Consider the following 27,242-nt stretch of genomic DNA (forward strand, 5'->3'; position numbering starts at 1 on the left):
CAAATTTGGACCTCTTGCATAGTTTTGTGTACCGAAATAAACTTTGACCTTAAGATTGATCTAGTGACCTACTTTCACATTTCTGTAGGTACAGGCTTCAAATTTAGACGTACATGCATAGGATTGTGTACCGAAGCAAACTTTGACATTGACATTGACCTAGTGACCTACTTTCACATTTTTGAATATACAGGCTTTAAATTTGGACCACATGTATAGATTTGTATTCTGAAGTGTAATTTGACCTTGGTTTTGACCTAGTGACCTACTTTCACATTTCTAAAGCTTCAGCCTTCAAATTTGGACCACTTGCATAGTTTTGTGTACCAAAATAAACTTTGACCTTAAGATTGACCTAGTGACCTACTTTCAAATTTATCAAATTACAGCCTTCAAACTTGATGCACATGCATAGTTTTGTGTACAAAGAACTTTGCCCTTGAAATTGATATAGTGACCTACTTTCACATTTCTCAAGCTACAGGTTTCGAATATTGACCACATGCACAGTGTTTTGTACGGAAATGAAATTTGACCTTGAGCTAGTCAATAAGTCTTAAAATTTTGGAATTCTCAAAAATGGCACATTGGTGGGCGCCAAGATCACTCTGTGATCTCTTGTCTTGATTTCAACTATTTTCAAACAGCCATTATTTGCTGAAATATTTTTATGCCCCCGAAAGGAGGCATATAGTTTTTGAACCATCTGTCTGTCTGTCAGTCTGTCGGTCTGTCCGCATTTTTCGTGTCCGGTCCATATCTTTGTCATCGATGGATGGATTTTGAAATAACTTGGCATGAATGTGTACCACAGTAAGACGATGTGTCGCGCGCAAGACCCTGGTCCGTACCTCAAAGGTCAAGGTCACACTTAGACATTAAGGGATAGTGCATTAATGGGGGTGTCCGGTCCATATATTTGTCATCGATGGATGGATTTTCAAATAACTTGGCATGAATGTGAACCACAGTAAGACGATGTGTCGCGCGCAAGACCCAGGTCTGTACCTCAAAGGTCAAGGTCACACTTAGACATTAAGGGATATTGCATTGATGGGCGTGTCCGGTCCATATCTTTGTCATTGATGGATGGATTTTCAAATAACTTGGCATGAATGTGTACCACAGTAAGACGTGTCGCGCGCAAGACCCAGGTCCGTAGCTCAAAGGTCAAGGTCACACTTAGAAGTTAAAGGTCATTTTTCATGATAGTGCATTGATGGGCGTGTCCGGTCCATATCTTTGTCATTCATGCATGGATTTTAAAATAACTACGCATGAATGTGTGACACAGTAAGACGACGTGTCGCGCGCAAGACCCAGCTTCGTAGGTCAAAGGTCCTAAACTCTAACATCGGCCATAACTATTCATTTAAAGTGCCATCGGGGGCATGTGTCATCCTATGGAGACAGCTCTTGTTTATGAGTCTTTTGCTCTGAATTATAATCAATATTTTGCTTCTGTTATGTAGTTATATTGAAATGTTATGCGGAATATAAGAAAATGGATGATGGTAACCAACGTAATTTGGAATATAGTTGGGTGAAAGGTTACTTGTTACGGCAGTTTTCAAATAAAAAACTTTCAGTTTGATTTGAAATACCTATTTTTCAGTTCTCTTGATAGTTTGTCACATATATATACTAAAACTAAGCTCTAAAACTGTTCAAATTTCAGTAGAAAAGTGTGGTTTCTTGAATTGAATTGATGTTACCATGGAAACGAAGCCCGTGACCTATATATCTAAATGTAAAATTCAAAAGCGTTGACACTGGTCTATTTAAGGAACACAGCTTCGGCTTTTTATTAGCTCACCTGTCACAAAGTGACAAGGTGAGCTTTTGTGATCGTGCGGTGTCCGTCGTCCGTGCGTCCGTCCGTGCGTCCGTCCGTGCGTCCGTCCGTCCGTCCGTAAACTTTTGCTTGTGACCACTCTAGAGGTCACATTTTTCATGGGATCTTTATGAAAGTTGGTCAGAATGTTCATCTTGATGATATCTAGGTCAAGTTCGAAACTGGGTCACGTGCCATCAAAAACTAGGTCAGTAGGTCTAAAAATAGAAAATCCTTGTGACCTCTCTAGAGGCCATATATTTCACAAGATCTTCATGAAAATTGGTCAGAATGTTCACCTTGATGATATCTAGGTCAAGTTCGAAACTGGGTCACGTTCCATCAAAAACTAGGTCAGTAGGTCTAAAAATAGAAAAACCTTGTGACCTCTCTAGAGGCCATATATTTCACAAGATCTTCATGAAAATTGGTCAGAATGTTCACCTTGATGATATCTAGGTCAAGTTCGAAACTGGGTCATGTGCCTTCAAAAACTAGGTCAGTAGGTCAAATATTAGAAAAACCTTGTGACCTCTCTAAAGGCCATATTTTTCATTGGATCTGTATGAAAGTTGGTCAGAATGTTCATCTTGATGATATCTAGGTAAAGTTTGAAACTGGGTCACCTGCGGTCAAAAACTAGGTCAGTAGGGCTAAAAATAGAAAAACCTTGTGACCTCTCTAGAGGCCATATATTTCATGAGATCTTCATGAAAATTGGTCAGAATGTTCATCTTGATGATATCAAGGTCAAGTTTGAAAGTGGGTCACGTGCCGTCAAAAACTAGGTCAGTAGGTCAAATAATAGAAAAACCTTGTGACCTCTCTAGAGGCCATATATTTCACAAGATCTTCATGAAAATTGGTCAGAATGTTCATCTTGATGATATCTAGGTCAAGTTCGAAACTGGGTCACGTTCCTTCAAAAACTAGGTCAGTAGGTCTAAAAATAGAAAAACCTTGTGACCTCTCTAGAGGCCAAATATTTCACAAGATCTTCATGAAAATTAGTCAGAATGTTCACCTTGATGATATCTAGGTCAAGTTCGAAACTGGGTCACATGCCGTCAAAAACTAGGTCAGTAGGTCAAATAATAGAAAAACCTTGTGACCTCTCTAAAGGCCATATTTTTCATGGGATCTGTATGAAAGTTGGTCAGAATGTTCATCTTGATGATATCTAGGTCAAGTTCGAAACTGGGTCACCTGCGGTCAAAAACTAGGTCAGTAGGGCTAAAAATAGAAAAACCTTGTGACCACTCTAGAGGCCATATATTTCATGAGATCTTCATGAAAATTGGTCAGAATGTTCATCTTGATGATATCTAGGTCAAGTTTGAAACTGGGTCATGTGCCTTAAAAAACTAGGTCAGTAGGTCAAATAATAGAAAAACCTTGTGACCTCTCTAGAGGCCATACTTTTCATGGGATCTGTATGAAAGTTGGTCTGAATGTTCATCTTTATGATATGTAGGTCAAATTTGAAACTGGGTCAACTGCTATCAAAAACTAGGTCAGTAGGTCTAAAATTATTAAAATCTTTTGACCTCTCTAGAGGCCATATTTTTCAATGGATCTTCATGAAAATTGATCTGAATGTTCACCTTGATGATATCTAGGTCAGTTTCGAAACTGGGTCACGTGCGGTCAAAAACTAGGCCAGTAGGTATAAAAATAGAAAAACCTTGTGACCTCTCTAGAGGCCATATTTTTCATGAGATCTTCATGAAAATTAGTGAGAATGTTCACCTTGATGATATCTATATAAAGTTCAAAACAGGGTCACGTACCTTTGAAAACTAGGTCAATAGGTCAAATAATAGAAAAACCTTGTGACCTCTCTAGAGACCATATTTTTCAATGGATCTTCATGAAAATTGGTCAGAATTTTTATCTTGATAATATCTAGGTCAAGTTCAAAACTGGGTCACATGAGCTCAAAAACTAGGTCACTATGTCAAATAATAGAAAAAAGGACGTCATACTCAAAACTTGGTCATGTGGGAAGAGGTGAGCGATTCAGGACCATCATGGTCCTCTTGTTTTTATTTCAACAATATCTATGAGAATAATAGCAGCATGCTGAACGATTTTTCCATGAAAAATGCCAGACGAAGGGTACTGCTGTAAGTATTTTAAGCTGTGAAATTTATTTAAGTAAATGCAAATAAGACAAAAATATTACTTACTTTAGAAATAATATGTTTTAAAGCTACATTAACAAGAAAGATAATTTTATTCAATATTTTTTATAAGAAATTACGAAAAAGAGCAAGATACAAGCTATTTTAAACATCTCTGTTGCCATGGTTACTTTAAACTTTAAGAAAAATAGGGTACCATGTAAAGTGCTTGGTATTTTGCTAATAATATTTCCCAAATATTCCATGTTGGTCATTAACAGAATTGTACTAAGGCTGTCGGAAACCCCGTTTTTTATACATAGTTGTTTAAAAAATGAGAGAAAATGCGTTACCATGGAAACACGATACCCGCAACATATACATTTTAAGCTTATTATAGAAAGCTAACACGCATACAAGTAAAATTATCAATTATACAGACTTCTACGGATATCAGTGAAACTAAAATACACTGAAAAGTGTGAAATTTCCGTGTTTTCCTTCATCTTTCAATATAAAATACCTTTGGAGGGTCATGTTCTTCAAACCTGGATAAAAATTGAACTCGAAGGGACAGAGATAAACGAAATTGGGATTATAGCAGTTAAAACATCATATTACATGAAATACAAAAAATTGCTGCAGTTCAACTAATTTGAATTTACCCTGGTAACAAGGTAACCTACCTCATTAAGCGTCATAATAAGGTCCTCTCTGAACTTTATTAAAGTAGGGGGCACTTGGTCACTTAAAGGGACAGAAAGACCTAAAGTTTAACAACTACTTTAATGAAGTGCTAGATAGATCTTCATCAAACTTGATTTGTAGTGTCATTATGAGATCCACAAATTCTCAAATGGGGGAGCTCTGCCCCTTGTAGGGGCCACTACAGCTAAAACTAGAAATACATTTAAACAAATCCTTCTCATGAACTGGTTGGTAGATCTTCATCAAACTTGATCTGCAGCAACATGTGGTCCTCTTTCAAATTCTTCTCATGAACCACTAAACAGATCATCAAACTTGTTATGTAGCATTATTATAAGGTCCTCTCACAAATTTGTTCAAATAGGGGCGCTTGCCCTATTTAAGGAGCTGCTAGAGCTAAAACTAGAAATACCTTTAAACCAGTTCTTCCCACGAAGAGCTTCAAGGATTTTCATCAAATTTGGTCTGAAGCATGGTTGTAAGGTCCTCTCCAAAATTTTATTAGATGGGGGCAATCAGCCCCTTTTAGGGGGTCACTAGAGCTAAAAATAGAAAAACCTTTAAACAACTTCTTTTCATGAACTGCTCAATGGATTTTTTATCAAACTTGGTCTTATCATCAATGTGAAGACCTCTCTCAAATTTAATGGCTCCTTCAAGGGGTGGCCGCAACCAAAAATAAAGATCCTTCAAGGGGTGGCCGCAACCAAAAATAAAGATACTTTCTAATGACTTATTTTCATGAACTGCTTAAGGGATATTCATGAAACTTGATCTGTAGCATCATTGTAAAGTCCTCTCCCAAGTTTTTAGCTCACCTGTCACAAAGTGACAAAGTGAGCTTTTGTGATCGTGCGGTGTCTGTCGTTCGTCCGTCCGTGCGTGCGTCCGTAAACTTTTGCTTGTGACCACTCTAGAGGTCACATTTTTTGTGGGATCTTTATGAAAGTTGGTCAGAATGTTTATCTTGATGATATATAGGTCACGTTTGAAACTGGGTCAACTGCGATCAAAAACTAGGTCAGTAGGTCTTGAAATAGAAAAACCTTGTGACCTCTCTAGAGGCCGTACCCTTGAATGGATCTTCATGAAAATTGGTCAGTATGTCCACCTTGATGATATCTAGATCAAGTTTGAAACTGGGTCACGTGCCATCAAAAACTAGGTCAGTAGGTCGAATAATAAAAAAACCTTGTGACCTCTCTAGAGGCCATACTTTTCATGGGATCTGTATGAAAATTGGTCTGAATGTTCATCTTGATGATATCTAGATCAGGTTTGAAACTGGGTCAACTGCGGTCAAAAACTAGGTCAGTAGGTCTAAAATTAGAAAAATCTTTTGACCTCTCTAGAGGCCATATTTTTCAATGGATCTTCATGAAAATTGATCTGAATGTTCACCTTGATGATATCTAGGTCAGTTTCGAAACTGGGTCACGTGCGGTTAAAAACTAGGCCAGTAGGTATAAAAATAGAAAAACCTAGTGACCTCTCTAGAGACAATATTTTTCAATGGATCTTCATGAAAATTGGTCAGGATTTTTATCTTGATAATATCTAGGTCAAATTCAAAACTGGGTCACATGAGCTTAAAAACTAGATCACAATGTCAAATAATAGAAAAAAGGACGTCATACTCAAAACTGGGTCATGTGGGAAGAGGTGAGCGATTCAGGACCATCATGGTCCTCTTGTTTCAACTGTTGGCACTTTGGGCAACCAGTTTATACTAAACATACTTGTTACCATTCATGATATGTGGTCAAGGTCAAATAGTCAAGACCAGGCGAGTGATTTAGGGCCACTTTTGCCGTCCTGTTTTTACCCTTCCATTTTCTTATATCTTTTGCTTTTTTATGTGTTGTAGTATCCATACTCCACAACCCCTCCACACCAAATCGCCTACTCTAGCTTACATTTTGAAGAACATATATCCATTTTTAGGTTGAAACCGCAAAGCAGTTGAAACCTATTACAAGCATATTCTGGATACTGCGACAGTTTTCACTGAAGCAGATTAATCCGCTGTTCTATTTCCACACTGCTTTTATTATACGCCCATCCGTCTGTCCGTTAGCAATTTCGTGTCCGCTCTGTAACTCTTGAACCCCTTGAAGGATATCAAAGAAACTGGACACAAATGTTCACCGCATCGAGATGACGTGCAGAGCGCATGGTTTGGATGTCTCGCTTTAAGGTCAAGGTCACACTTAGGGGTCAAAAGTCATATATGACTTTGCTTTGTGTATATTGCTCTGCAATTGCAGTGCTTTTGTTTTTATTTGGCAGATACCTTTTTAGCTCGACTATTCGAAGAATAGGGGAGCTATCCTACTCGAGATATTGCTTTCGTATTTTGCATACTTGTTTACCATCATGACCCCAGTCTGTAAAAAGGAGGAGGCAACTCTATCAAGCATTTTGACTGAATTATGGCCCCTTTTCAACTTAGAATAAATGTTAAAGTTTGTGTACCACTCCAAATATTTTCAAAGTCCATTCAGATATTGCTTTCATATTTTGCATACTTGTTTACTATCATGACCCCAGTCTGTAAAAAGGAGGAGGCAACTCTATCAAGCATTTTGACTGAATTATGGCCCCTTTTCGACTTAGAAAAAATGTTAAAGTTTGCGTACCACCCCAAATATTTTCAAAGTCCATTGAGATATTGCTTTCATATTTTGCATACTTGTTTACCATCATGACCCCAGTCTGTAAAAAGGAAGAAGCAACTCTATCAAGCATTTTGACTGAATTATGGCCCCTTTTCGACTTAGAATAAATGTTAAAATTTGCGTACCACCCCAAATATTTTCAAAGTCAATTGAGATATTGCTTTCATATTTTGCATACTTGTTTACCATCATGACCCCAGTCTGCAAAAAGGAGGAGGCAACTCTATCGAGCATTTTGACTGAATTATGGCCCCTTTTCGACTTAGAATAAATGTTAAAGTTTGCGTACCACCCCAAATATTTGCAAAGTCCATTGAGATACTGCTTTCATATTTTGCATACTTGTTTACAACCATGACCCCAGTCTGTAAAAAGGAAGAGGCAACTCTATCAAGCATAATGTTAAAGTTTTACTCACTGCTTATATTATGCTATCAAGCACTGAGAATAGTCGAGCGTGCTGTCCACTGACAGCAGCTCTTGTTTGTTCACTTACAATAAATATTTTTGAATTACTTTCGTTTTATGTTACTATAAATAGCTTATTTTGTAACTTTTTAGCTCACCTGTCACAAAGTGACAAGGTGAGCTTTTGTGATCGCGCGGTATCCGTCGTGCGTGCGTGCGTCCGTAAACTTTTGCTTGTGACCACTCTAGAGGTCACATTTTTCATGGGATCTTTATGAAAGTTGGTCAGAATATTCATCTTGATGATATCTAGGTCAAGTTCGAAGCTGGGTCACCTGCCATCAAAAACTAGGTCAGTAGGTCTAAAAACAGAAAAACCTTGTGACCTCTCTAGAGGCCATATATTTCAAAGATCTTCATGAAAATTGGTCAGAATGTGCACCTTGATGATATCTAGGCCAAGTTCGAAACTGGGTCACGTGCCTTCAAAAACTAGGTCAGTAGGTCTAAAAATAGAAAAACCTTGTGACCTCTCTAGAGGCCATATATTTTACAAGATCTTAATGAAAATTGGTCAGAATGTTCACCTTAATAATATCTAAGTCAAGTTCGAAACTGGGTCACATGCTGTCAAAAATTAGGTCAGTAGGTCAAATAATAGAAAAACCTTGTGACCTCTCTAAAGGCCATATTTTTCATGGGATCTGTATGAAAGTTGGTCTGAATGTTCATCTTGATGATATCTAGGTCAAGTTTGAAACTGGGTCATGTGCGGTCAAAAACTAGGTCAGTAGGTCTAAAAATAGAAAAACCTTATGACCTCTCTAGAGGTCATATATTTCATGAGATCTTCATGAAAATTGGTCAGAATGTTCACCTTGATAATATCTAGGTCAAGTTCGAAAGTGGGTCACGTGCCTTCAAAAACTAGGTCAGTAGGTCAAATAATAAAAAAACCTTGTGACCTCTCTAGAGGCCATACTTTTCATGGGATCTGTATGAAAGTTGGTCTGAATGTTCATCTTGATGATATCTAGGTCAAGTTTGAAACTGGGTCAACTGCAGTCAAAAACTAGGTCAGTAGGTCTAAAATTATTAAAATATTTTGACCTCTCTAGAGGCCATATTTTTCAATGGATCTTGATGAAAATTGATCTGAATGTTCACCTTGATGATATCTAGGTCAATTTCGAAACTGGGTCACGTGCGTTCAAAAACTAGGCTAGTAGGTATAAAAATAGAAAAACCTTGTGACCTTTCTAGAGGCCATATTTTTCATGAGATCTTCATGAAAATAAGTGAGAATGTTCACCTTGATGATATCTAGGTAAAGTTCAAAACAGGGTCACGTACCTTCGAAAACTAGGTCAATAGGTCAAATAATAGAAAAACCTTGTGACCTCTCTAGAGACCATATTTTTCAATGGATCTTCATGAAAATTGGTCAGAATTTTTATTTTGATAATATCTAGGTCAAATTCAAAACTGGGTCACATGAGCTCAAAAACTAGGTCACTATGTCAAATAATAGAAAAAACGACGTCATACTCAAAACTGGGTCATGTGGGAAGAGGTGAGCGATTCAGGACCATCATGGTCCTCTTGTTTATTATTAGCCATAGGGAAAAACTGAAACCACTTTTCTGTGGTACAACATGGATGGTACCTCTAATTTTTAGGTGTATTCTGACATATCTGTACCTGGTAAGGATTTTATGTGGACTTAGAATTTTTTTTTTTGGAATTTCTTCCCTTTGTTGTTCCTGTCCTTTGGGCTTCAACAGTCAAGTTCTTTAAATTTTGCTCCCATCCTATGGTATAACCCTTCGGGCGTATATTGCCCCACCTAGCAGAGCTCTTGTTTTTAGCTCACCTGTCACAAAGTGACAAGGTGAGCTTTCGTGATTGCGCTGCGTCCGTCGTCCGTGTGTGGGTCCGTAAACTTTTGCTTGTGACCACTCTAGAGGTCACATTTCTAATGGGATCTTTATGGAAGTTGGTCAGAATGTTCACCTTGATGATATCTAGGTCAAGTTCGAAATTGGGTCACGTGCCATCAAAAACTAGGTCAGTAGGTCTAAAAATAGAAAAACCTTGTGACCTCTCTAGAGGCCATATTTTTCACAAGATCTTCATGAAAGTTGGTCTGAATGTTCACCTTGATGATATCTAGGTCAAGTTTGAAACTGGGTCAAAAACTAGGTCAGTAGGTCAAATAATAGAAAATCCTTGTGACCTCTCTGGAGGTCATATTTTTCATGGGATCTGCATGAAACTTGGTCAGAATGTTCATCTTGATAATATTTAGGTCAAGTTCGAAACTGGGTCATGTCTGGTCCAAAACTAGGTCAGTAGGTCAAATAATAGAAAAACCTTGTAACCTCTGTAGAGACCGTATTTTTCATTGGATCTGCATGAAAATTGATCAGAATGTTCACCTTGATGATATGCAGGTCGCGTTCTAAACTGGGTCACGTGCGTTCAAAAACTAGGTCAGTAGGTCTAAAAATAGAAAAACCTTGAGACCTCTCTAGAGGCCATATATTTCACAAGGTCTTCATGAAAATTGGTCAGAATGTTCACCTTGATGATATCTAGATCAGGTTCGAAACTGGGTCACATGCCATCAAAAACTAGGTCAGTAGGTCAAATAATAGAAGAACCTTGTGACCTCTCTAAAGGCCATATTTTTCATGGGATCTGTATGAATATTGGTCTGAATGTTCATCTTGGTGATATCTAGGTCAAGTTTGAAACTGGGTCCTGTACGGTCAGAAACTAGGCCAGTAGGTCTAAAAATAGAAAAACCTTGTGACCTCTCCAGAGGCCATACTTATGAAGGGATCTTCATAAAAATTGGTCAGAATGTTCATCTTGAGGATATCTAGGTCAAGTTTGAAAGTGGGTCACGTGTCTTCAAAAAGTAGGTCAGTAGGTCAAACAATGAAAAAACCTTGTGACCTCTTTAGAGGTCATTTTTTTCATGGGATCTGTATGAAAGTTGGTCTGAATGTTTATCTTGATGATATATAGGTCAAGTTTGAAACTAGGTCAACTGTGATCAAAAACTAGGTCAGAAGGTCTTAAAATAGAAAAACCTTGTGACCTCTCTGGAGGCCGTACCCTTGAATGGATCTTCATGAAAATTGGTCAGAACATTCACCTTGATGATATCTAGGTCAAGTTCGAAACTGGGTCAGGTGCCGTCAAAAACTAGGTCAGTAGGTCAAATAATAAAAAAACCTTGTGACCTCTCTAGAGGCCATACTTTTCATGGGATCTGTATGAAAATTGGTCTGAATGTTCATCTTGATGATATCTAGGTCAAGTTCGAAACTGGGTCAACTGCGGTCAGAAACTAGGTCAGTAGGTCTAAAATTAGAAAAGTATTTTGACCTCTCTAGAGGCCATATTTTTCAATGGATCTTCATGAAAATTGGTCAGAATTTTTATCTTGATGTTATTTAGGTAAAATTCAAAACTGGGTCACATGAGCTCAAAAACTAGGTCACTATGTCAAATAATAGAAAAAAACGACGTCATACTCGAAACTGGGTCATGTGGAAACAGGTGAGAGATTCAGGACCATTATGGTCCTCTTGTTGTTGTTGAATGATCTGGAGGCCAATGCCTTTAACTGTTAAATTTGAATATCTAATATTTCTATTATCTATATTCTCTTTGTGAATATTTGTGTATTTCTCATTGGTATCATTATAGAAAATTTTAATAAAGCCGATATAGGGTGTCTTACCCAACTCATCAGTGTGTTTCAAGACACTTGATGGTTTTAGTCAGAGCAGAATTTCAAGTATATAATGTTTTTTTGAATGTTATACTGTTTTATGGAAGTGAATTTAACTGTAACAGCGGAGTGATTTATTGCACATCAAATGCGTGTTTCAACCTTTCTGTGCTGTCAGCACTTTGATCAAATAAAGTGTTGCATGTAAGCATGTTTCTCAGAAAATACTGGACTAAATGTTTTCAAACACGTCTCATCACCTGAAAGGTTTTATAACTCTGGCTTACATTTTGTCAAAAGTATGTCTCTTTTTCACTTTGAAATTTAGTACAAGTGAAGTATAAAGTGTGCTTTCAAATGTAAACTTTTAATTTAAAAACAATATGAAAAAGGGAGGAGAGTAGGGGTCGTCCACCTTTGTCAGATTGAGTAATGAGGATTTTGCGCTACCTTCTGACTGAGCAGAATATGAATGATGTTGAATAAATCTCAAGAGCTTTCTGAATATTGACAAGCGTCTGTATAGTGTTAATCTACTTAGGCTTCTCACTGTATGACATTTGTTATTGTTTTTTGTCAGGCTGTCTATAAATTGTTTGCATGTAAAAAAATCTTTAAATCTGTGAAGTTGAGATGTTTATCAGACAAGACTGGGTTTTAATGTAAAGGTCACACCTCTGATTTATACAGATTGTTCCTTCAATGTGTCTGGTCCAGAATATTTGTTCTGACAATGTATTGGTTAGCTTAGATAAGTATAGTGAGCAAAGTTGGTAGGCCAGATGTATTGCTTGGCATTGTTCCCTACACTTGTCTATAGCTTTTAGGGTTTAAATTTAGCCTTTAGCCTGCTGGCAGCAAGTGGTTTTGCCTTTGCGACCAATGCAGACCAAGATCAGCATGCACATCCGTGCAGGCTGATCATGGTCTGCACTGTTCACTATTCAGTCAGTAAATTTTCAGTGAACATTCCTTTGAATAAGAAATGGTACTGCCCAAATTGAATGATGGACCACACCATTTTAGAAATTTAGCAGTGTAAATGATGACTAGTTGTATTGTTACAGGATGAAAAAGAGAAGGAACGTGGGGAGTTACAGCGTCAACTTGAAGAGGAGAACGCGAGAACTGACCTCCAGTTATCAGTGCTAAATGAGAATTTAGGAACTGTACGTGCAGATCTTGTCTCGGCTCAACAACAAGTGTCAGAACTCACTAAGCTCACTGATGAATTAAAAGGAGAAAAATTAGGTATAGTTTCAACTATAAGAGCTATATATAGATTTGTGTATTTATTTTACAAAAAAAAAATACAAAGAAACCTGTATTCAACTCCCATTCAAATACAGAAAAATAACAGATGGTGGAAGTAATTGCTTAAATCCTGACATCAAATTTAAAGAAAAGAAATGAAATGGTGTCATCTCAATGATCTATGCGTCAAAAAGTTCATCATTTCAAACAGATTTTAGTATTGATGAAAATTATAGTTAGTATTGACTGATAGGTAGAAATACTTAATAAAAGGGCCATTAAACAGTATCTTGATGCACGATGATGCATTCGTCTCTAGATAATGTCACTGTCACAGAACTAACTTAACGCATTATTATTGAAATAGAATATGGAAGTTGCAAAGGAGTGAGGATAACACAAGTCAGTGAACAGTATCAAGAAGCACTAAACTTTATTAAACTTCATTTTAGACTAGTTGATCTGTATGTCTATATTACAGAGCTTAAAGCTTGTATTTATCACAGACTGGTTGCCCCTATATGTCTATATTACAGAGCTTAAAGCTTGTATTTATCACAGACTGGTTGCCTCTATATGTTTGTATTACAGAGCTTAAAACTTGTATTCATCACAGATTGGTTGCCCCTATGTGTCTCTATTACAAAGCTTAAAACTTGTATTCATCACAGAAATTGGTTGCCCCTATGTGTCTGTATTACAGAGCTTAAATCTTACATTCAGCACAGACTGGTTGTCCCTGTATGTCTGTATTACAGAGCTTAAATCTTACATTCAGCACAGACTGGTTGTCCCTGTATGTCTGTATTACAGAGCTTAAATCTTACATTCAGCACAGACTGGTTGTCCCTGTATGTCTGTATTACAGAGCTTAAATCTTACATTCAGCACAGACTGGTTGTCCCTGTATGTCTGTATTACAGAGCTTAAATCTTACATTCAGCACAGACTGGTTGCCCCTATATGTCTGTATTAAAGAGCTATCTTACATTCAGCAGAGACTGGTTGTCCCTATATGTCTGTATTACAGAGCTTAAATCTTACATTCAGCACAGACTGGTTGTCCCTATATGTCTGTATTACAGAGCTTAAATCTTACATTCAGCACAGACTGGTTGTCCCTATATGTCTGTATTACAGAGCTTAAAGCTTTATATTCTTCACAGTCTAAAGTCCCTGGCTGGGCTCAGTAGGGAGAGCATAGATCTACAGGTTTTGGGGTCATGAGCCAGGCATATGTTCTCCATAAAGATTTGATAAAAGATACTGAGAAATAATTAATTCCTATTATGAAGCTTGCAATTACTTGCAGAGAACAGGTCAGTACTGGTAGAGAATCCAGGTAGGTTAACTGCCTGCCAGTAAATAACTGAAATATTGTTGGAAAACCAGCGTAACAGGGCTAAACCCAAAACAAAGACAGAAATCTTCACAGGCTTTGCTGTTATAGAGGTAGAACTCTGTTTTGATACAGGTTATGTCTACATTACAGAACCTGAAATTAATTTTATATTCATCACACACATGTTCTGATACATTTTTATACGCCCGTTTGAAAAACGGGACGTATTATGGGAACGCCCCTGGCGGGCGGGCGGGCGGCGTCCACAGACCTTGTCCGGAGCATATCTTCTACATGCATGAAGGGATTTTGATGAAACTTGGCACAGTTGTTCACCATCATGAGACGGAGTGTCATGCGCAAGAACCAGGTCCCTAGGTCTATGGTCAAGGTCACACTTAGAGGTCAAAGGTCAAATTCAAGAATGACTTTGTCCGGAGCATATCTTCTTCATGCATAGAGGGATTTTGATGAAAGTTGGCACAATTGTTCATCATCATGAGAAGGAGTGTCGTGCGCAAGAACCAGGTCCCTAGGTCTAAGGTCAAGGTCACACTTAGAGGTCAAAGGATACAAGAATGAAAACTTTGTCCGGAACATTTCTTCTTCATGCATAGAGGGATTTTGATATAACTTGGCACAAATGTTCACCACCATGAGGCGGAGTGTCATGCGCAAGAACCAGGTCTAAGGTCAAGGTCACACTTAGAGGTCAAAGGATACAAGAATGAAAACCTTGTCCGGAGCATGTCTTCTTCATGCATAGAGGGATTTTGATATAACTTGGCATAAATGTTCACCACCACGAGACGTAGTGTCATGCGCAAGAACCAGGTCCCTAGGTCTAAGGTCAAGGTCACACTTAGAGGCCAAAGGTCAGATACAAGAATGACTTGTCCGAAGCATTTCTTCTTCATGCATGGAGGGATTTTGATGTAACTTGACACAATTATACACCATCATGAGACGAAGTGTCGTGCGCAGTTCCCTTCTTTCGAATTACTTCCCTTTGTTGTTACTATAAATAGCTTATATTGTAACTTTTTCATTACTAGTCATAAGGAAAAATCGAGACCACTTTTCTGTAGTACAATATGCATGCTACATCCAATTTTGAGGTGTATTTTGACCAGTCTCTACCTGGTTAAGATTTTTGTGAGGACTTACAATTTTTTTTTTGATTTTTTTTTTTTTTTTTTTTTTTTTTTTTTTTTAAGATTAACTTCCCTTAGTTGTTACTATTAATAACTTATATTGTAACAGCTTTTTTATAATTGACCGTAGGGAAAAACCAAGACCACTTTTCTGTGGTACAACATAGATGTTACTTTCCAATTTTAGGTGTATTTTAAGGTATCTCTACCTGGTAAGGAGTTTTTTTGTGGACTTAGAAAAACAAAACACTTAGTTATTACTAAACAACCACAAAGTTAAAATTCCATTTGCAAATACAGGTGCTAGAGTAAAGAAATTTGCTGTGACGGGCGTATATTGTGACATTCTTGCACTCTTGTTGTGTATATATTACAGAGCTTGAAGCGAAGCTGGGGAACAGCAATGATGAGAGAAGATTACTGCTAGACAGGTTTGTAATCAGTAGAACTTTCTTAATAATAAAGGTCTCAGAAAAAGTATTTGATATAAAGTTGATAAAACCTTGCATGAGTCTTTATCATGATATGAACTTTTGCACCTCCTATTTTTCGTCTGGCTCCACCCCCTATTTTCAGAGTTATGGCCCCTGAAATAGTAAAATATAAACATTTTCACCTTGTGACACGCCTAGCTTAAAAAGTATTTGATATAGATTCATGAAACCTTACATGAGTCTTAAGGTAGTTCTGCACGTTTAGATCGAATTTTTTTCTACAATGTAGAATTTGATTGAACTCTGATTTTTCATAACTTTAGAATATACCTAGAAAATTCAGCAAATAAAAAAGACAGGGTCGTGTACTTGATTTTTTGCTGATTTGAAAAATTTGGATCTCAAGCAATATTTCATAATGGGAGTCTATGGGAAAATCAGTACTTACATAACATTTTCGCGAATAGGAATTTTTCTAGAATGCAGATTTTGATGAAACTTCTCACAGTTGTAAATAAACACATGACCTATAATTTGGTGAAATAAAATGTATAGGTCCGTGGGCTTCTTTTTGAGACATTTGACCATGACTAAAGTGAACCGGACATTTCACGCTAATTTTAAGACATTATTTTGATTGTTTTAACATGTTATATGTTTTAATATTATATTTTGACTTTAGAAATATAGCAACAGTGCCATTGTTATAAATTTACTCACAGATTTCAATTAATTCATAAAATGACTTTCATTTCCGTACGCCAAATCCAGGCTTTATTCTATGTTTTCTGGATAAATGATGTTACACCATCATTTCTGGTTTATCAAACGTGCAGAACTACCTTAATCATGATATGAACTTGCGCACCTCCTATTTTTCATCTGGCTGCGCCCCCTATTTCCAGAGTTATGGCCCCTGAAATAGTCAAAAATACACATTTTCACCTTGTGACACGCCTAGCTCAAAAAGTATTCAATATAAATTGATTAAACCTTGCCTGAGTCTTTATCATGATATGAACTTGCGCACCTCCTATTTTTCATCTGAATCCGCCCCTATTTCTAGAGTTATGGCCCCTGAAAAAGTCAAAAATGCACATTTTCACCTTGTGATGTGCCTAACTCAAAAAGTATTTCATATAATTTGATTTTGCATGGGTCTTTATCATGATATGAACTTGTGCACCTTCTATTTTTTGACTCCCTCTGCCCCTTATTTCTAGAGTTATTGCCCCTGAAATAGTCAAAAATGCACATTTTAACATTGTGACACACCTAGCTCAAAAAGTATATGATATAAATGGATGAAAACTTGCATGAGTCTTTATCATGATACAAACTTGCCCACCTCTTATTTTTGGGTTGGCTCCACCGCCTATTTTTAAAGTTATGGCCCCTGAAATAGTCAAAAATGCACATTTTCACCTAATATTGTGCCTTGCTCAAAAAGTATTTGATGTAAATTCATGAAAACCTTGCTTGAGTCTTTATCATGATGTGGCCTTGTACACTTGGCATTCTTCTTGGGAATCTTAGTGCTTATTACAGAGTTATGGCCCTTGAAATAGCCAAAATAGTGGATTTTTTGTTTGTGATGCTCATAGCTCAAAAAGTATATGGCCTAAATAATGAATCCTTTTCATTAAATGTTTGTTGAGGCTATACCCCCTTAAGACTGCAAATATTTGAATTATTGCCCCTTATTTGTGAGAAATATACAAGTGGGGGCACACCCTGTGTCCTACAGACACATTCTAGTTTTAAGGTGATCTGTATGCAGAGGTTTGAATTACACTGTAAATTTTCTAGTCAGAATTGAAACCAGTGTTTTTTAAGTTAAACCTATTTTAAAATGATTGGAGATTTAAAAGATTTTTTTACAAAGAACTACACTGCATTAAAGGATAGGGGAGATGGCAATCAAATTCTGCTTTCATTAAAATTTGAACCTGCCACCTCCAGATCAGGAGTCTGGTAATTTACCCCTGTACTGCAGAGCCTCTGTCTTAGCAGTCTTTTTAGCCAGGTAGTAATTGTGCACAAGAGACTTGTACAGGTATGACTATGGTCATAATTCTATATTTTAGATAATTACATTGAACAGAAACCACATTATAATGTATGTACACTGGGACCCCTTTATAACGCTGTCGTTGGGGTCCAAGATTCGAGACCCGTGGATCTAGCGGGGTTAAATTTATAACGCTGGTTGGCCGTATATGCAATACCCCACCCACACGTAATGCATTTGACATATTTTGAATGCTGCTTCATGTTATATAAGAAATTCTATGAGTATAAACAAGACACTTATTTATCTTATATGCTACTGGAAAATACATTTAAAAAATTATAACGCTGTGTCAGCTTCCCATTTCCTTGTGATTCTAAAAGAAAGTTAGAATTGTGTATCCCGGAAGTAAACATATAACGCTGTGTGAGAAGCACGTGGTCGTGAAAATTACAATGCAATTGCAATACAATAGCGACAAGCTGAAGGGGTTTATAAACTCGTGGATTTAAAAGAAGAGAAAATATGCGGACAGCTTTAAAAAAAATAAATTTTGAATATATGTACCCGTATATGGCTTTCAGTGGATTGAATCTTCGTTAATTCCGATGTTCTGAATGGGATGATTATGAAAAACGGCTGCATTTTTAGCTCACCTGTCACAAAGTGACAAGGTGAGCTTTTGTGATCGCGCGTCGTCCGTCGTCCGTCCGTGCGTCCGTAAACTTTTGCTTGTGACCACTCTAGAGGTCACATTTTTCATGGGATCTTTATGAAAGTTGGTCAGAATGTTCATCTTGATGATATCTAGGTCAAGTTCGAAACTGGGTCACATGCCATCAAAAACTAGGTCAGTAGGCCTAAAAATAGAAAAACCTTGTGACCTCTCTAGAGGCCATATATTTCACAAGATCTTCATGAAAATTGGTCAGAATGTTCACCTTGATGATATCTAGGTCAAGTTCGAAACTGGGTCACTTGCCTTCAGAAACTAGGTCAGTAGGTCTAAAAATAGAAAAACCTTGTGACCTCTCTAGAGGCCATATATTTCACAAGATCTTCATGAAAATTGGTCAGAACATTCACCTTGATGATATCTAGGTCAAATTCGAAACTGGGTCACGTCCTCAAAAACTAGGTCAGTAGGTCAATAATAGAAAAACCATGTGACCTCTCTAAGGCCATATTTTTCATGGGATCTGTATGAAAGTTGGTCTGAATGTTCATCTTGATGATATCTAGGTCAAGTTCGAAACTGGGTCACGTGCGTCAAAAACTAGGTCAGTAGGTCAAAAATAGAAAAACTTTGTGACCTCTCTAGAGGCCATATATTTCATGAGATCTTCATGAAAATTGGTCAGAATGTTCACATTGATGATATCTAGGTCAAGTTCGAAAAGGGTCATTAACCTCAAAAACTAGGTCAGTAGGTCAGATAATAGAAAAACCATGTGACCCTCTAGAGGCCATATTTATGGATCTATAATAAATTGGTCTGAATGTTCGTCTTGATGATATCTAGGTCAAGTTCGAAAGTGGGTCACGTGCCGTCAAAAACTAGGTCAGTAGGTCAAATAATAAAAAACTTATGACCTCTCTAAGGCCATATTTTTCATGGGATCTGTATGAAAAGTTGGTCTGAATGTTCATCTTGATGATATCTAGGTCAAGTTCGAAACGGTCATGCGTCAAAAACTAGGTCAGTAGGTCTGAAAATTAAAAAACCTTTGACCCCTCTAGAGGCCATACTTTTAATGGATCTCACAAATTGCAGAATGTTCACTGAGAACTAGTATTCGAAAGTGGGTCACGGCTAAAACTAGGCAGCAAAAAAAAAACCTAGACCTCTCTAACACTTCAGCGTATGAATGTTGAATGTTCATCTGAGATAGCAAGTTGAAACGATCACTGGTCAAATGGTCTATCAAATAAATCTTGACCTCAAGCCATATTTTTCATGGATCTCATGAAAATTGATCTGAATGTTCACCTTGATGATATCTAGGTCAGTTTCGAAACTGGGTCATGTGCGGTCAAAAACTAGGCCAGTAGGTATAAAAATAGAAAAACCTTGTGACCTCTCTAGAGGCCATATTTTTCATAAGATCTTCATGAAAATTAGTGAGAATGTTCACCTTGATGATATCTAGGTAAAGGTCAAAACAGGGTCACGTACCTTCGAAAACTAGGTCAATAGGTCAAATAATAGAAAAACCTTGTGACCTCTCTAGAGACCATATTTTTCAATGGATCTTCATGAAAATTTGTCAGAATTTTTATCTTGGTAATATCTAGGTCAAGTTCAAAACTGGGTCACATGAGCTGAAAAACTAGGTCACTATGTCAAATAATAGAAAAAACGACGTCATACTCAAAACTTGGTCATGTGGGAAGAGGTGAGCGATTCAGGACCATCATGGTCCTCTTGTATTACAAAAGTGGGCATGTTGTTTTATTTTTTATCCACTCAAATTTTCGTGTCGTCTGCTTAATCGGTGCAAACTTAAATGGTTTGATAGTTGAATGACCAATGTTACATGCTTGTTATGCAAACAATCTAATTTTGACACGGTACTGATTGCCTAATTGTCACATGTCTACATGTAATCAAAATTTAACAAAGGCATTTCCCAAACAGGTAAGCTTGCAGACAATTATTGATTTTTGTCACCGTTGTCATGGCAAAGGTGTTAATATACACAGGTACATGTAGTTTTAACACTGGTTATGATCAAATTAGATAACATCCGCGGACTCAGGGGGTGGGGGGTTGGGGGGGGGCGTGGGTGGTTTTGCCCAAAAATTCGGGAGCCAAGAGCGTACCATGTTATACCGAAATATACTGAAAGCGTGTATCATATGCATGTCTGACAGTTGACGAATCTATAAAAATAAGTTAAACAGAGCAAACTTTCCAGCCATTAAGTCTAGCTAGCACAATTTGATTTCGATGTAAAAATGCAATTGATGGATGATCAACACCAGCAGGAGTGAAGGTTGACCACATTGTTGTTGCTGTTGCAGGTGTGTAAAGAGTGAAGGAGAATGTGAGAAGCTGCAGCAGAAATCTGTAGATCTGAAACGGAAAGTGGATGACATGACCACTGCTTTACATGAAATGGGAAGAGAAAATCAGTCCCTGCAGGTCAGTTTCTTTGTTTTATTAAGTTTTAATTCATTGTAGATTCAGTTTAAGTCATATAGGAATATTCCAGCATGATTGATATGGAAACACTTCACATACCTGACAATCATGAGCACCATCCAGTAATAACAGTAAACAGGAACCCAGACCCCTAGCTCAAAGATCAAGGTCACAATCTGAGGTCAAAGGTCAACAGGTGTAATGTATAGGTTATAAAAAAAAATTACCAAACATTTACCCAGATATTACTTGTCAGTTACCACTTCCATTCAGTGAGGGGGAGGTTGGGGACATGCACCTTTTCAAAAGTAGTTTCTTGTTTGTTCATATATCACTGTAGGAAATTAAGAGTATAGGGGTGTGACACTATATCATTATATTATGGGTTTGTTGCTCTCATGTCTCTACAATAAAAGAACAATCAAGGGGTACCACACTACTGACCAAATGTGGCCTTAATAGTGGACTGGCCTTAATAGTGAATTTGAGATTTCGCGTGTTACTGTACTATGAGGTCATAATGATGTTTCTAGATATAACCATGAAGTGTCATACTTAAATCCCTCATTTATATGTTTGATTTGGATGTGGAGTTTGATCTTAATCCATGTTTTGGGTCAGTTATGTACATGTAGAGTGTCATAATTTTCTATGTTCAGTAAAGTCAGTTAGGCCTACAAACCAAATTAAAGAACAAAAATCGCCTGCATAATTGACACAATTATCTTATCATTCAATACAATTAATTTCTTTTTTGAGATCAAAAAGGTTAAAATGATACTTACATGAGGATAACTGCTGCTAATTGCTCAAAGTTTTCACAACAAAATTGACAAAATAATTTCAGCATTTCATCATGGATCTGTAAACGCTTGAATTTGCTCTTACATTTGTATAACAAGCGTCCAGGCGATACCGAATAAGTGTACATAATTGAAATACACATGTATTGCTCGATGTACCTTGTTGTAGGTGGGCCGGTGGTCTAGTGGTAACACGCTTGACTGTCAATCCAGAGGTCTGGGGTTTGAATCCCAGTCCAGGCACTGGAAATTTCTGAGATGCTCTTGAGTGTCTCCCACCTAACTAGAGGCCTGTACTGGTTCTTCCCAGGAAAGATGGTTTCGCATGTATCGGTGCTATACACATGGCACTTTAAAGAACCAGACTGTCTCTTCGAAAAGAGCTAGGCTAAGTTAGCCGGACACGTCTGTATCTGAAAAGTTCTCTCTGTCTGTTCTGGGGGCTTTATCTCACTCTGTCCCTCTGGTCAGATCGCTCTGTATCTGTACTAGTAGAGGATGATTTCGCGCCCAGTGTGGCTGCAGTATATGTAAAGCGCCTTTGAATGTTTTTATCATGAAAAGGGCGCTATATAAATCTGGTAAAATAATAATAATGATAATTGTAAATTGCCCGAGGCAGGGGATCATTTACACTCTGCTAAATAAACAAGGTCCCTCTGTTAAATAAACAAGGTCAATGTGTTAAATAAACAAAGGATGTCTGAGTCCATCTTTTTGTCTGCCCGTAATTATGGTCAGTTAGCACATAGTAAATAAGCAATTTATTCCACAAAAAGTGACCACAATGCCGCATTAGCGACGTGACCACAGTACTGGTCAATATTTATAATGAAAAAAGAACAAATTTATTTTGTACTTTAAAAAAGTGGCCGCAATTTCGGCGTGCCCATTGTTTTGGCGTGCCCGTTAGGTGGAAATCTACCGTACTTTGTATACCAAGTTTCTCTTAGGTAACAGCAACAACAGAATGGGGCATAATCACACCATAAATAATATATATGTTTGAAGGCTTTCTTGTTAACTACAACAAAAAAAGCACCAGAAGTATGTAATACTGCATGCATATCTAAAATGATTTTTCCTTATTTAAGATCACTACAACGAAGGTACAGAGTCGTAAGTGGGCAGATGACAGTGAGGTGAAGGAATGTATGTTGTGTAGTAAGAAATTCTCCGTCACTGCAAGAAGGGTAAGCTGCATTTTATTTTCTGTTTCTGTTATATTTTGTAGTAATGCCAAGCATGTAGTGTAAAACTGATGAAAGTCAGATTGGGGACAATCAGTATGCCCTAAATCGAAATGCCCTCCACAAAAAAAAGACATTGGCTTACAGAGTCTTCTTCATAGTTAGCAAGTATTGTCATAATCTGTAATTGTAACAGGGCTATCATAATCCCCTAGTTGATATCTTAGCATTGATGAAAGTCAGATAACTCATAGGGAGTCAGTTGCGCAGTGGTTAGCAGGTTGGATTACAATGCCAGCAGTCCAGGTTTGATTCCCGGTCTCAACTAGTGTTCAGTGCTGGGTGATTTACTTAAATTGGTACCAGCAGTATCGGCCTAGACTGGGTACTGGGGAGGTAAATATGATGTTATGGGCTCGGCTGGAAGTAAGTGGTTCCATCCATCCCAGGTGGGGACTTTCATTGACAACTTCTTTTGTGCCCCTCACCCCCTGGGGGCATATAGATTTGCTCTTGTCCGTGCGTCCGTCCTTCCGTCTGTGCATCCGTGCATCCGTCCGAAGTTTGTGACACGCCTAGCTCAAAAAGTATTTGATATAAATTAATGAAACCTTGCATGAGTCTTTATCATGATATGATCTTTCACCTTCTATTTTTCGACTGGCTTCGCCCCCTAATTTTAGAGTTATGGCTCTTAAATAGTCAAAAATGCACATTTTCACCTTGTGACACGCCTAGCTCAAAAAGTATATGATATAGGTTCATGAAACCTTGCATGAGTCTTAATCATGATATGAACTTGCACACCTCCTATTTTTCATCTGGGTCCCCCCCCCCCCCCCTATTTCTAGAGATATGGCCCCTGAAATAGTCAAAAATGCACATTTTCACATTGTGACACGCCTAGCTCAAAAAGTATTTGATATAAATTAATGAAACCTTGCATGAGTCTTTATCATGGTATGAACTTGCGCACCTCCTGTTTTTCGTCTGGCTCCGCCCCCTATTTTTAGCCCACCATCATCAGATGGTGGGCTATTAAAATCACTCTGCGTCCGTGGTCCGTCCGTCCGTCATTCCGTCCGTCCGTCAGTCCGTCCGTCCGTTAACAATTTCTCGTTATCGCATCTCCTCAAAACTACTGGGGGGATTTTGACCAACTTTGTCAGAATGATTATTGGTACCCTAGTTGTGTCCCCCTGAAAATCAGACTGGTTCAACAATTTATGAGTGAGTTATTGCCCTTTGTTTATTTCTATAATTTACATAGATTTATATAGGGAAAAACTTTGAAAACCTTCTTGTCCAAAACCACAGAGCCTAGGGCTTTGATATTTGGTATGAAGTATTATCTAGTGGTCCTCTACTAAAATGATTAAAATTATTTCTCTGGGTCAAATATGCCCCGCCCTGGGGGTCCCCATGGTTTATATAGACTTGTATAGAGAAAAACTTGAAAAACCTCTTGTCCAAAACTACAGGGCATAGGGCTTTGATATTTTGTATGTGACATCATCTAGTGGTCTTCAACTAAGATTATTCAAATTATACCCCTAGGGTCAAATATTGGCCCCACCCTGGGGGTCATATGGTTTACATAGACTTACATAGGGAAAAACTTTGAAAATCTTCTTGTCAAACCACAAAGCCTAGGGCTTTGATACTTGTAATGTAGCATCATCTAGTGGTTCTCTACCAAGTTGTTCAAATTATCCCCTAGGGTCAAATATGGCCCCGCCCCGGGGGTCACATGGTTTATATAGACTTATATAGGGAAAAGCTTTTAAAATCTTCTTGTCAATAACTACAACATTCAAATTTGGACATGTATATTTTTGAGTGGCAAGATGAACCTTGACATGAGTTGACCTTGATTTTGACCTAGTGACCTACTTTCACATTTCTGTAGCTACAGCCTTCAGATTTGGACCACATGCATAGTTTTGTGCACTTGAAAAAACTTTGACCCTTTATTTTGACCTAGTGACCTACTTTCACATTTTTGAAGGAATAGGTATCAAATTTGGACCAAATGCATAGTTCCGTGTTTCAAAATGAAATTTGACATTGATTTTGACCTAGTGACCTACTTTCACATTTTTGAAGGTACAGTCTTCAAATTTGGACCACATGCATAGTTTTGTGTTTCCGAAATGAAATTTGACCTTGATTTTGACCCAGTGACCTACTTTCTCATTTCTCAAGCTACAGCCTTCAAATTTGGACCACATGCATGGTTTTATGTACCGAAACAAACTTTGACCTTTACATTGACCTAGTGACCTACTTTCACATTTTTGAAGGTACAAGCTTCAAATTTGGACCACATGCATAGTTCTGTATTCTGAAATAAAATTTGACCTTGATTTTGACCTAGTGACTTATTTTCACATTTCTCAAGCTACAGCCTTCAAATTCGGACCACATGCATAGTTTTGTGTACCGAAATGAACTTTGACCTTAAGATTGACCTAGTGACCTACTTTCACATTTCTGTAGCTACAGGCTTCAAATTTAGACCACATGCATAGGATTGTGTACCAAAACAAACTTTGACCTTGACATTGACCTAGTGACCTACTTTCACATTTTTGAAGGTACAGGCTTCAGATTTGGACCACATGCATAGATTTGTGTTCTGAAATGAAATTTGACCCTTGATTTTGACCTAGTGACCTACTTACACATTTCTCAAGCTAAGCCCTCAAATTTGGACCACTTGCATAGTTTTGTGTACCAAATTAAACTTTGACCTTAAGATTGATCTAGTGACCTACTTTCACATTTCTCAAGCTACAGCTTTCGAATTTGGACCACATGCACAGTGTTACATGTGTACGGAAATGAAATTTGACCTTGAGCTAGTCAGTAAGTCTTGAAATTTGGAACACTCCAAAATGGCACATTGGTGGGCGCCAAGATCACTCTGTGATCTCTTGTTAGAGTTATGGCCACTGAAATAGTCAAAAATGCACATTTTCACCTTGTGACACGCCTAGCTCAAGAAGTATTTGATATAAATGGATGAAACCTTGCATGAATCTTTATCATGATATGAACTTGCACACCTCCTATTTTTCATCTGGGTCTGCCCCCTATTTCCAGAGTTATGACCCCTGAAATAGTCAAAAAATGCACATTTTCACTGTGCCTCACTCAAAAAGTATTTAATGTAAAGCTTGAGTCTTTATCATAATGTGACCTTGCACACTTGGCATTCTTCTTGAGAATTTTAGCGTTTATTACAGAGTTATGGCCCTTGAAATAGCCAAAATAGTGGATTTTTTGTTTGTGATGCTCATAGCTCAAAAAGTATATGGTATAGAATAATGAATCCATTTCATATTATTTTTTTTTAGGCTATACCCCATTAAGACTGCAAACATTTGAATGATTTCCCCTTATTTGTGACAAATGTACCAGTGGGGGGCACACCCTGTGTCCTACAGACACATTCTAGTTTTAAAATAGCATTGATGAAAGTCAGAGATAGTCAGATATCTTACTGTAGTAGAAATGAAATATCAAAAGTGCTCTAATTTTCTTGTCTATGATGCGTATGCTCATTTATCCCTAATTTCTTCAAACTTGATGTAGAACTCCACATGAATATTTATGTTAAATTTACTCCACATGAATATTCATGTTAATTGGAGAAATGAATTGCTGTGGCCACCAAAATGTCAAGTTTTCCATAAATTAAATTACCAGAATTGATAGGCCTGGTGAACAGGTGATGCTTAAAAGGCAAGGAGTGCCTGACAATAAGTTAATTTATATGAAAGCCATCCTCAAGCCATTTATAACGCTGAAAGTATTTTTAGCCCACCATCATCAGATGGTGGGCTATTCAAATCACTCTGCGTCCGTGGTCCGTCGTCCTTCCGTCCATCCGTCCGTCCTTCCGTCCGTTAACAATTTCTCGTTATCGCATCTCCTCAGAAACTACCAGGGGGATTTTGACCAAACTTTGTCAGAATGAGGTATTGGTACCCTAGTTGTGTCCCCCTGAAAATCAGACTGGTTCAACAATTTTTTAGTAAGTTATGGCCCTTTGTTTATTTCTATAATTTACATAGATTTATATAGGGAAAAACTTTGAAAATCTTCTTGTCCAAAACCACAGAGCCTAGGGCTTTGATATTTGGTATGAAGCATCATCTAGTGGTCCTCTACCAAGATGATTCAAAATATTTCCTTGGGGTCTAATATGGCCCCGCCCCGGGGGTCACATGGTTTATATAGACTTATATAGGGAAAAACTTTGAAAAACCTCTTGTTCAAAACCACAGGGCCTAGGGCTTTGATATTTTGTATATGACATCATCTAGTGGTCTTCTACTAAGATTGTTCAAATTATCCCCCTAGGGTCAAATATGGCTCCGCCCCGGGGGTCACATGGTTTATATAGAC

General features: G+C 37.7%; 1 protein-coding gene across 1 annotated transcript in view; it reads left to right on the forward strand.

Moving 5' to 3' along the window:
• Positions 1 to 27,242, forward strand: part of LOC123530477 (early endosome antigen 1-like) — a 185,499-nt gene that overhangs the window by 140,158 nt on the left and 18,099 nt on the right. The window contains exons 36-39 of the mRNA XM_053520786.1: positions 12,564 to 12,747; positions 15,623 to 15,677; positions 20,716 to 20,836; positions 22,734 to 22,832. Of these exons, the coding sequence (XP_053376761.1) occupies positions 12,564 to 12,747; positions 15,623 to 15,677; positions 20,716 to 20,836; positions 22,734 to 22,832 (459 nt within the window). The remainder of the gene's footprint in view (positions 1 to 12,563; positions 12,748 to 15,622; positions 15,678 to 20,715; positions 20,837 to 22,733; positions 22,833 to 27,242) is intronic.

This window comes from Mercenaria mercenaria, chromosome 13 (assembly GCF_021730395.1).
Source record: "Mercenaria mercenaria strain notata chromosome 13, MADL_Memer_1, whole genome shotgun sequence".
NCBI classification, from domain to species: Eukaryota; Metazoa; Mollusca; class Bivalvia; order Venerida; family Veneridae; genus Mercenaria; species Mercenaria mercenaria.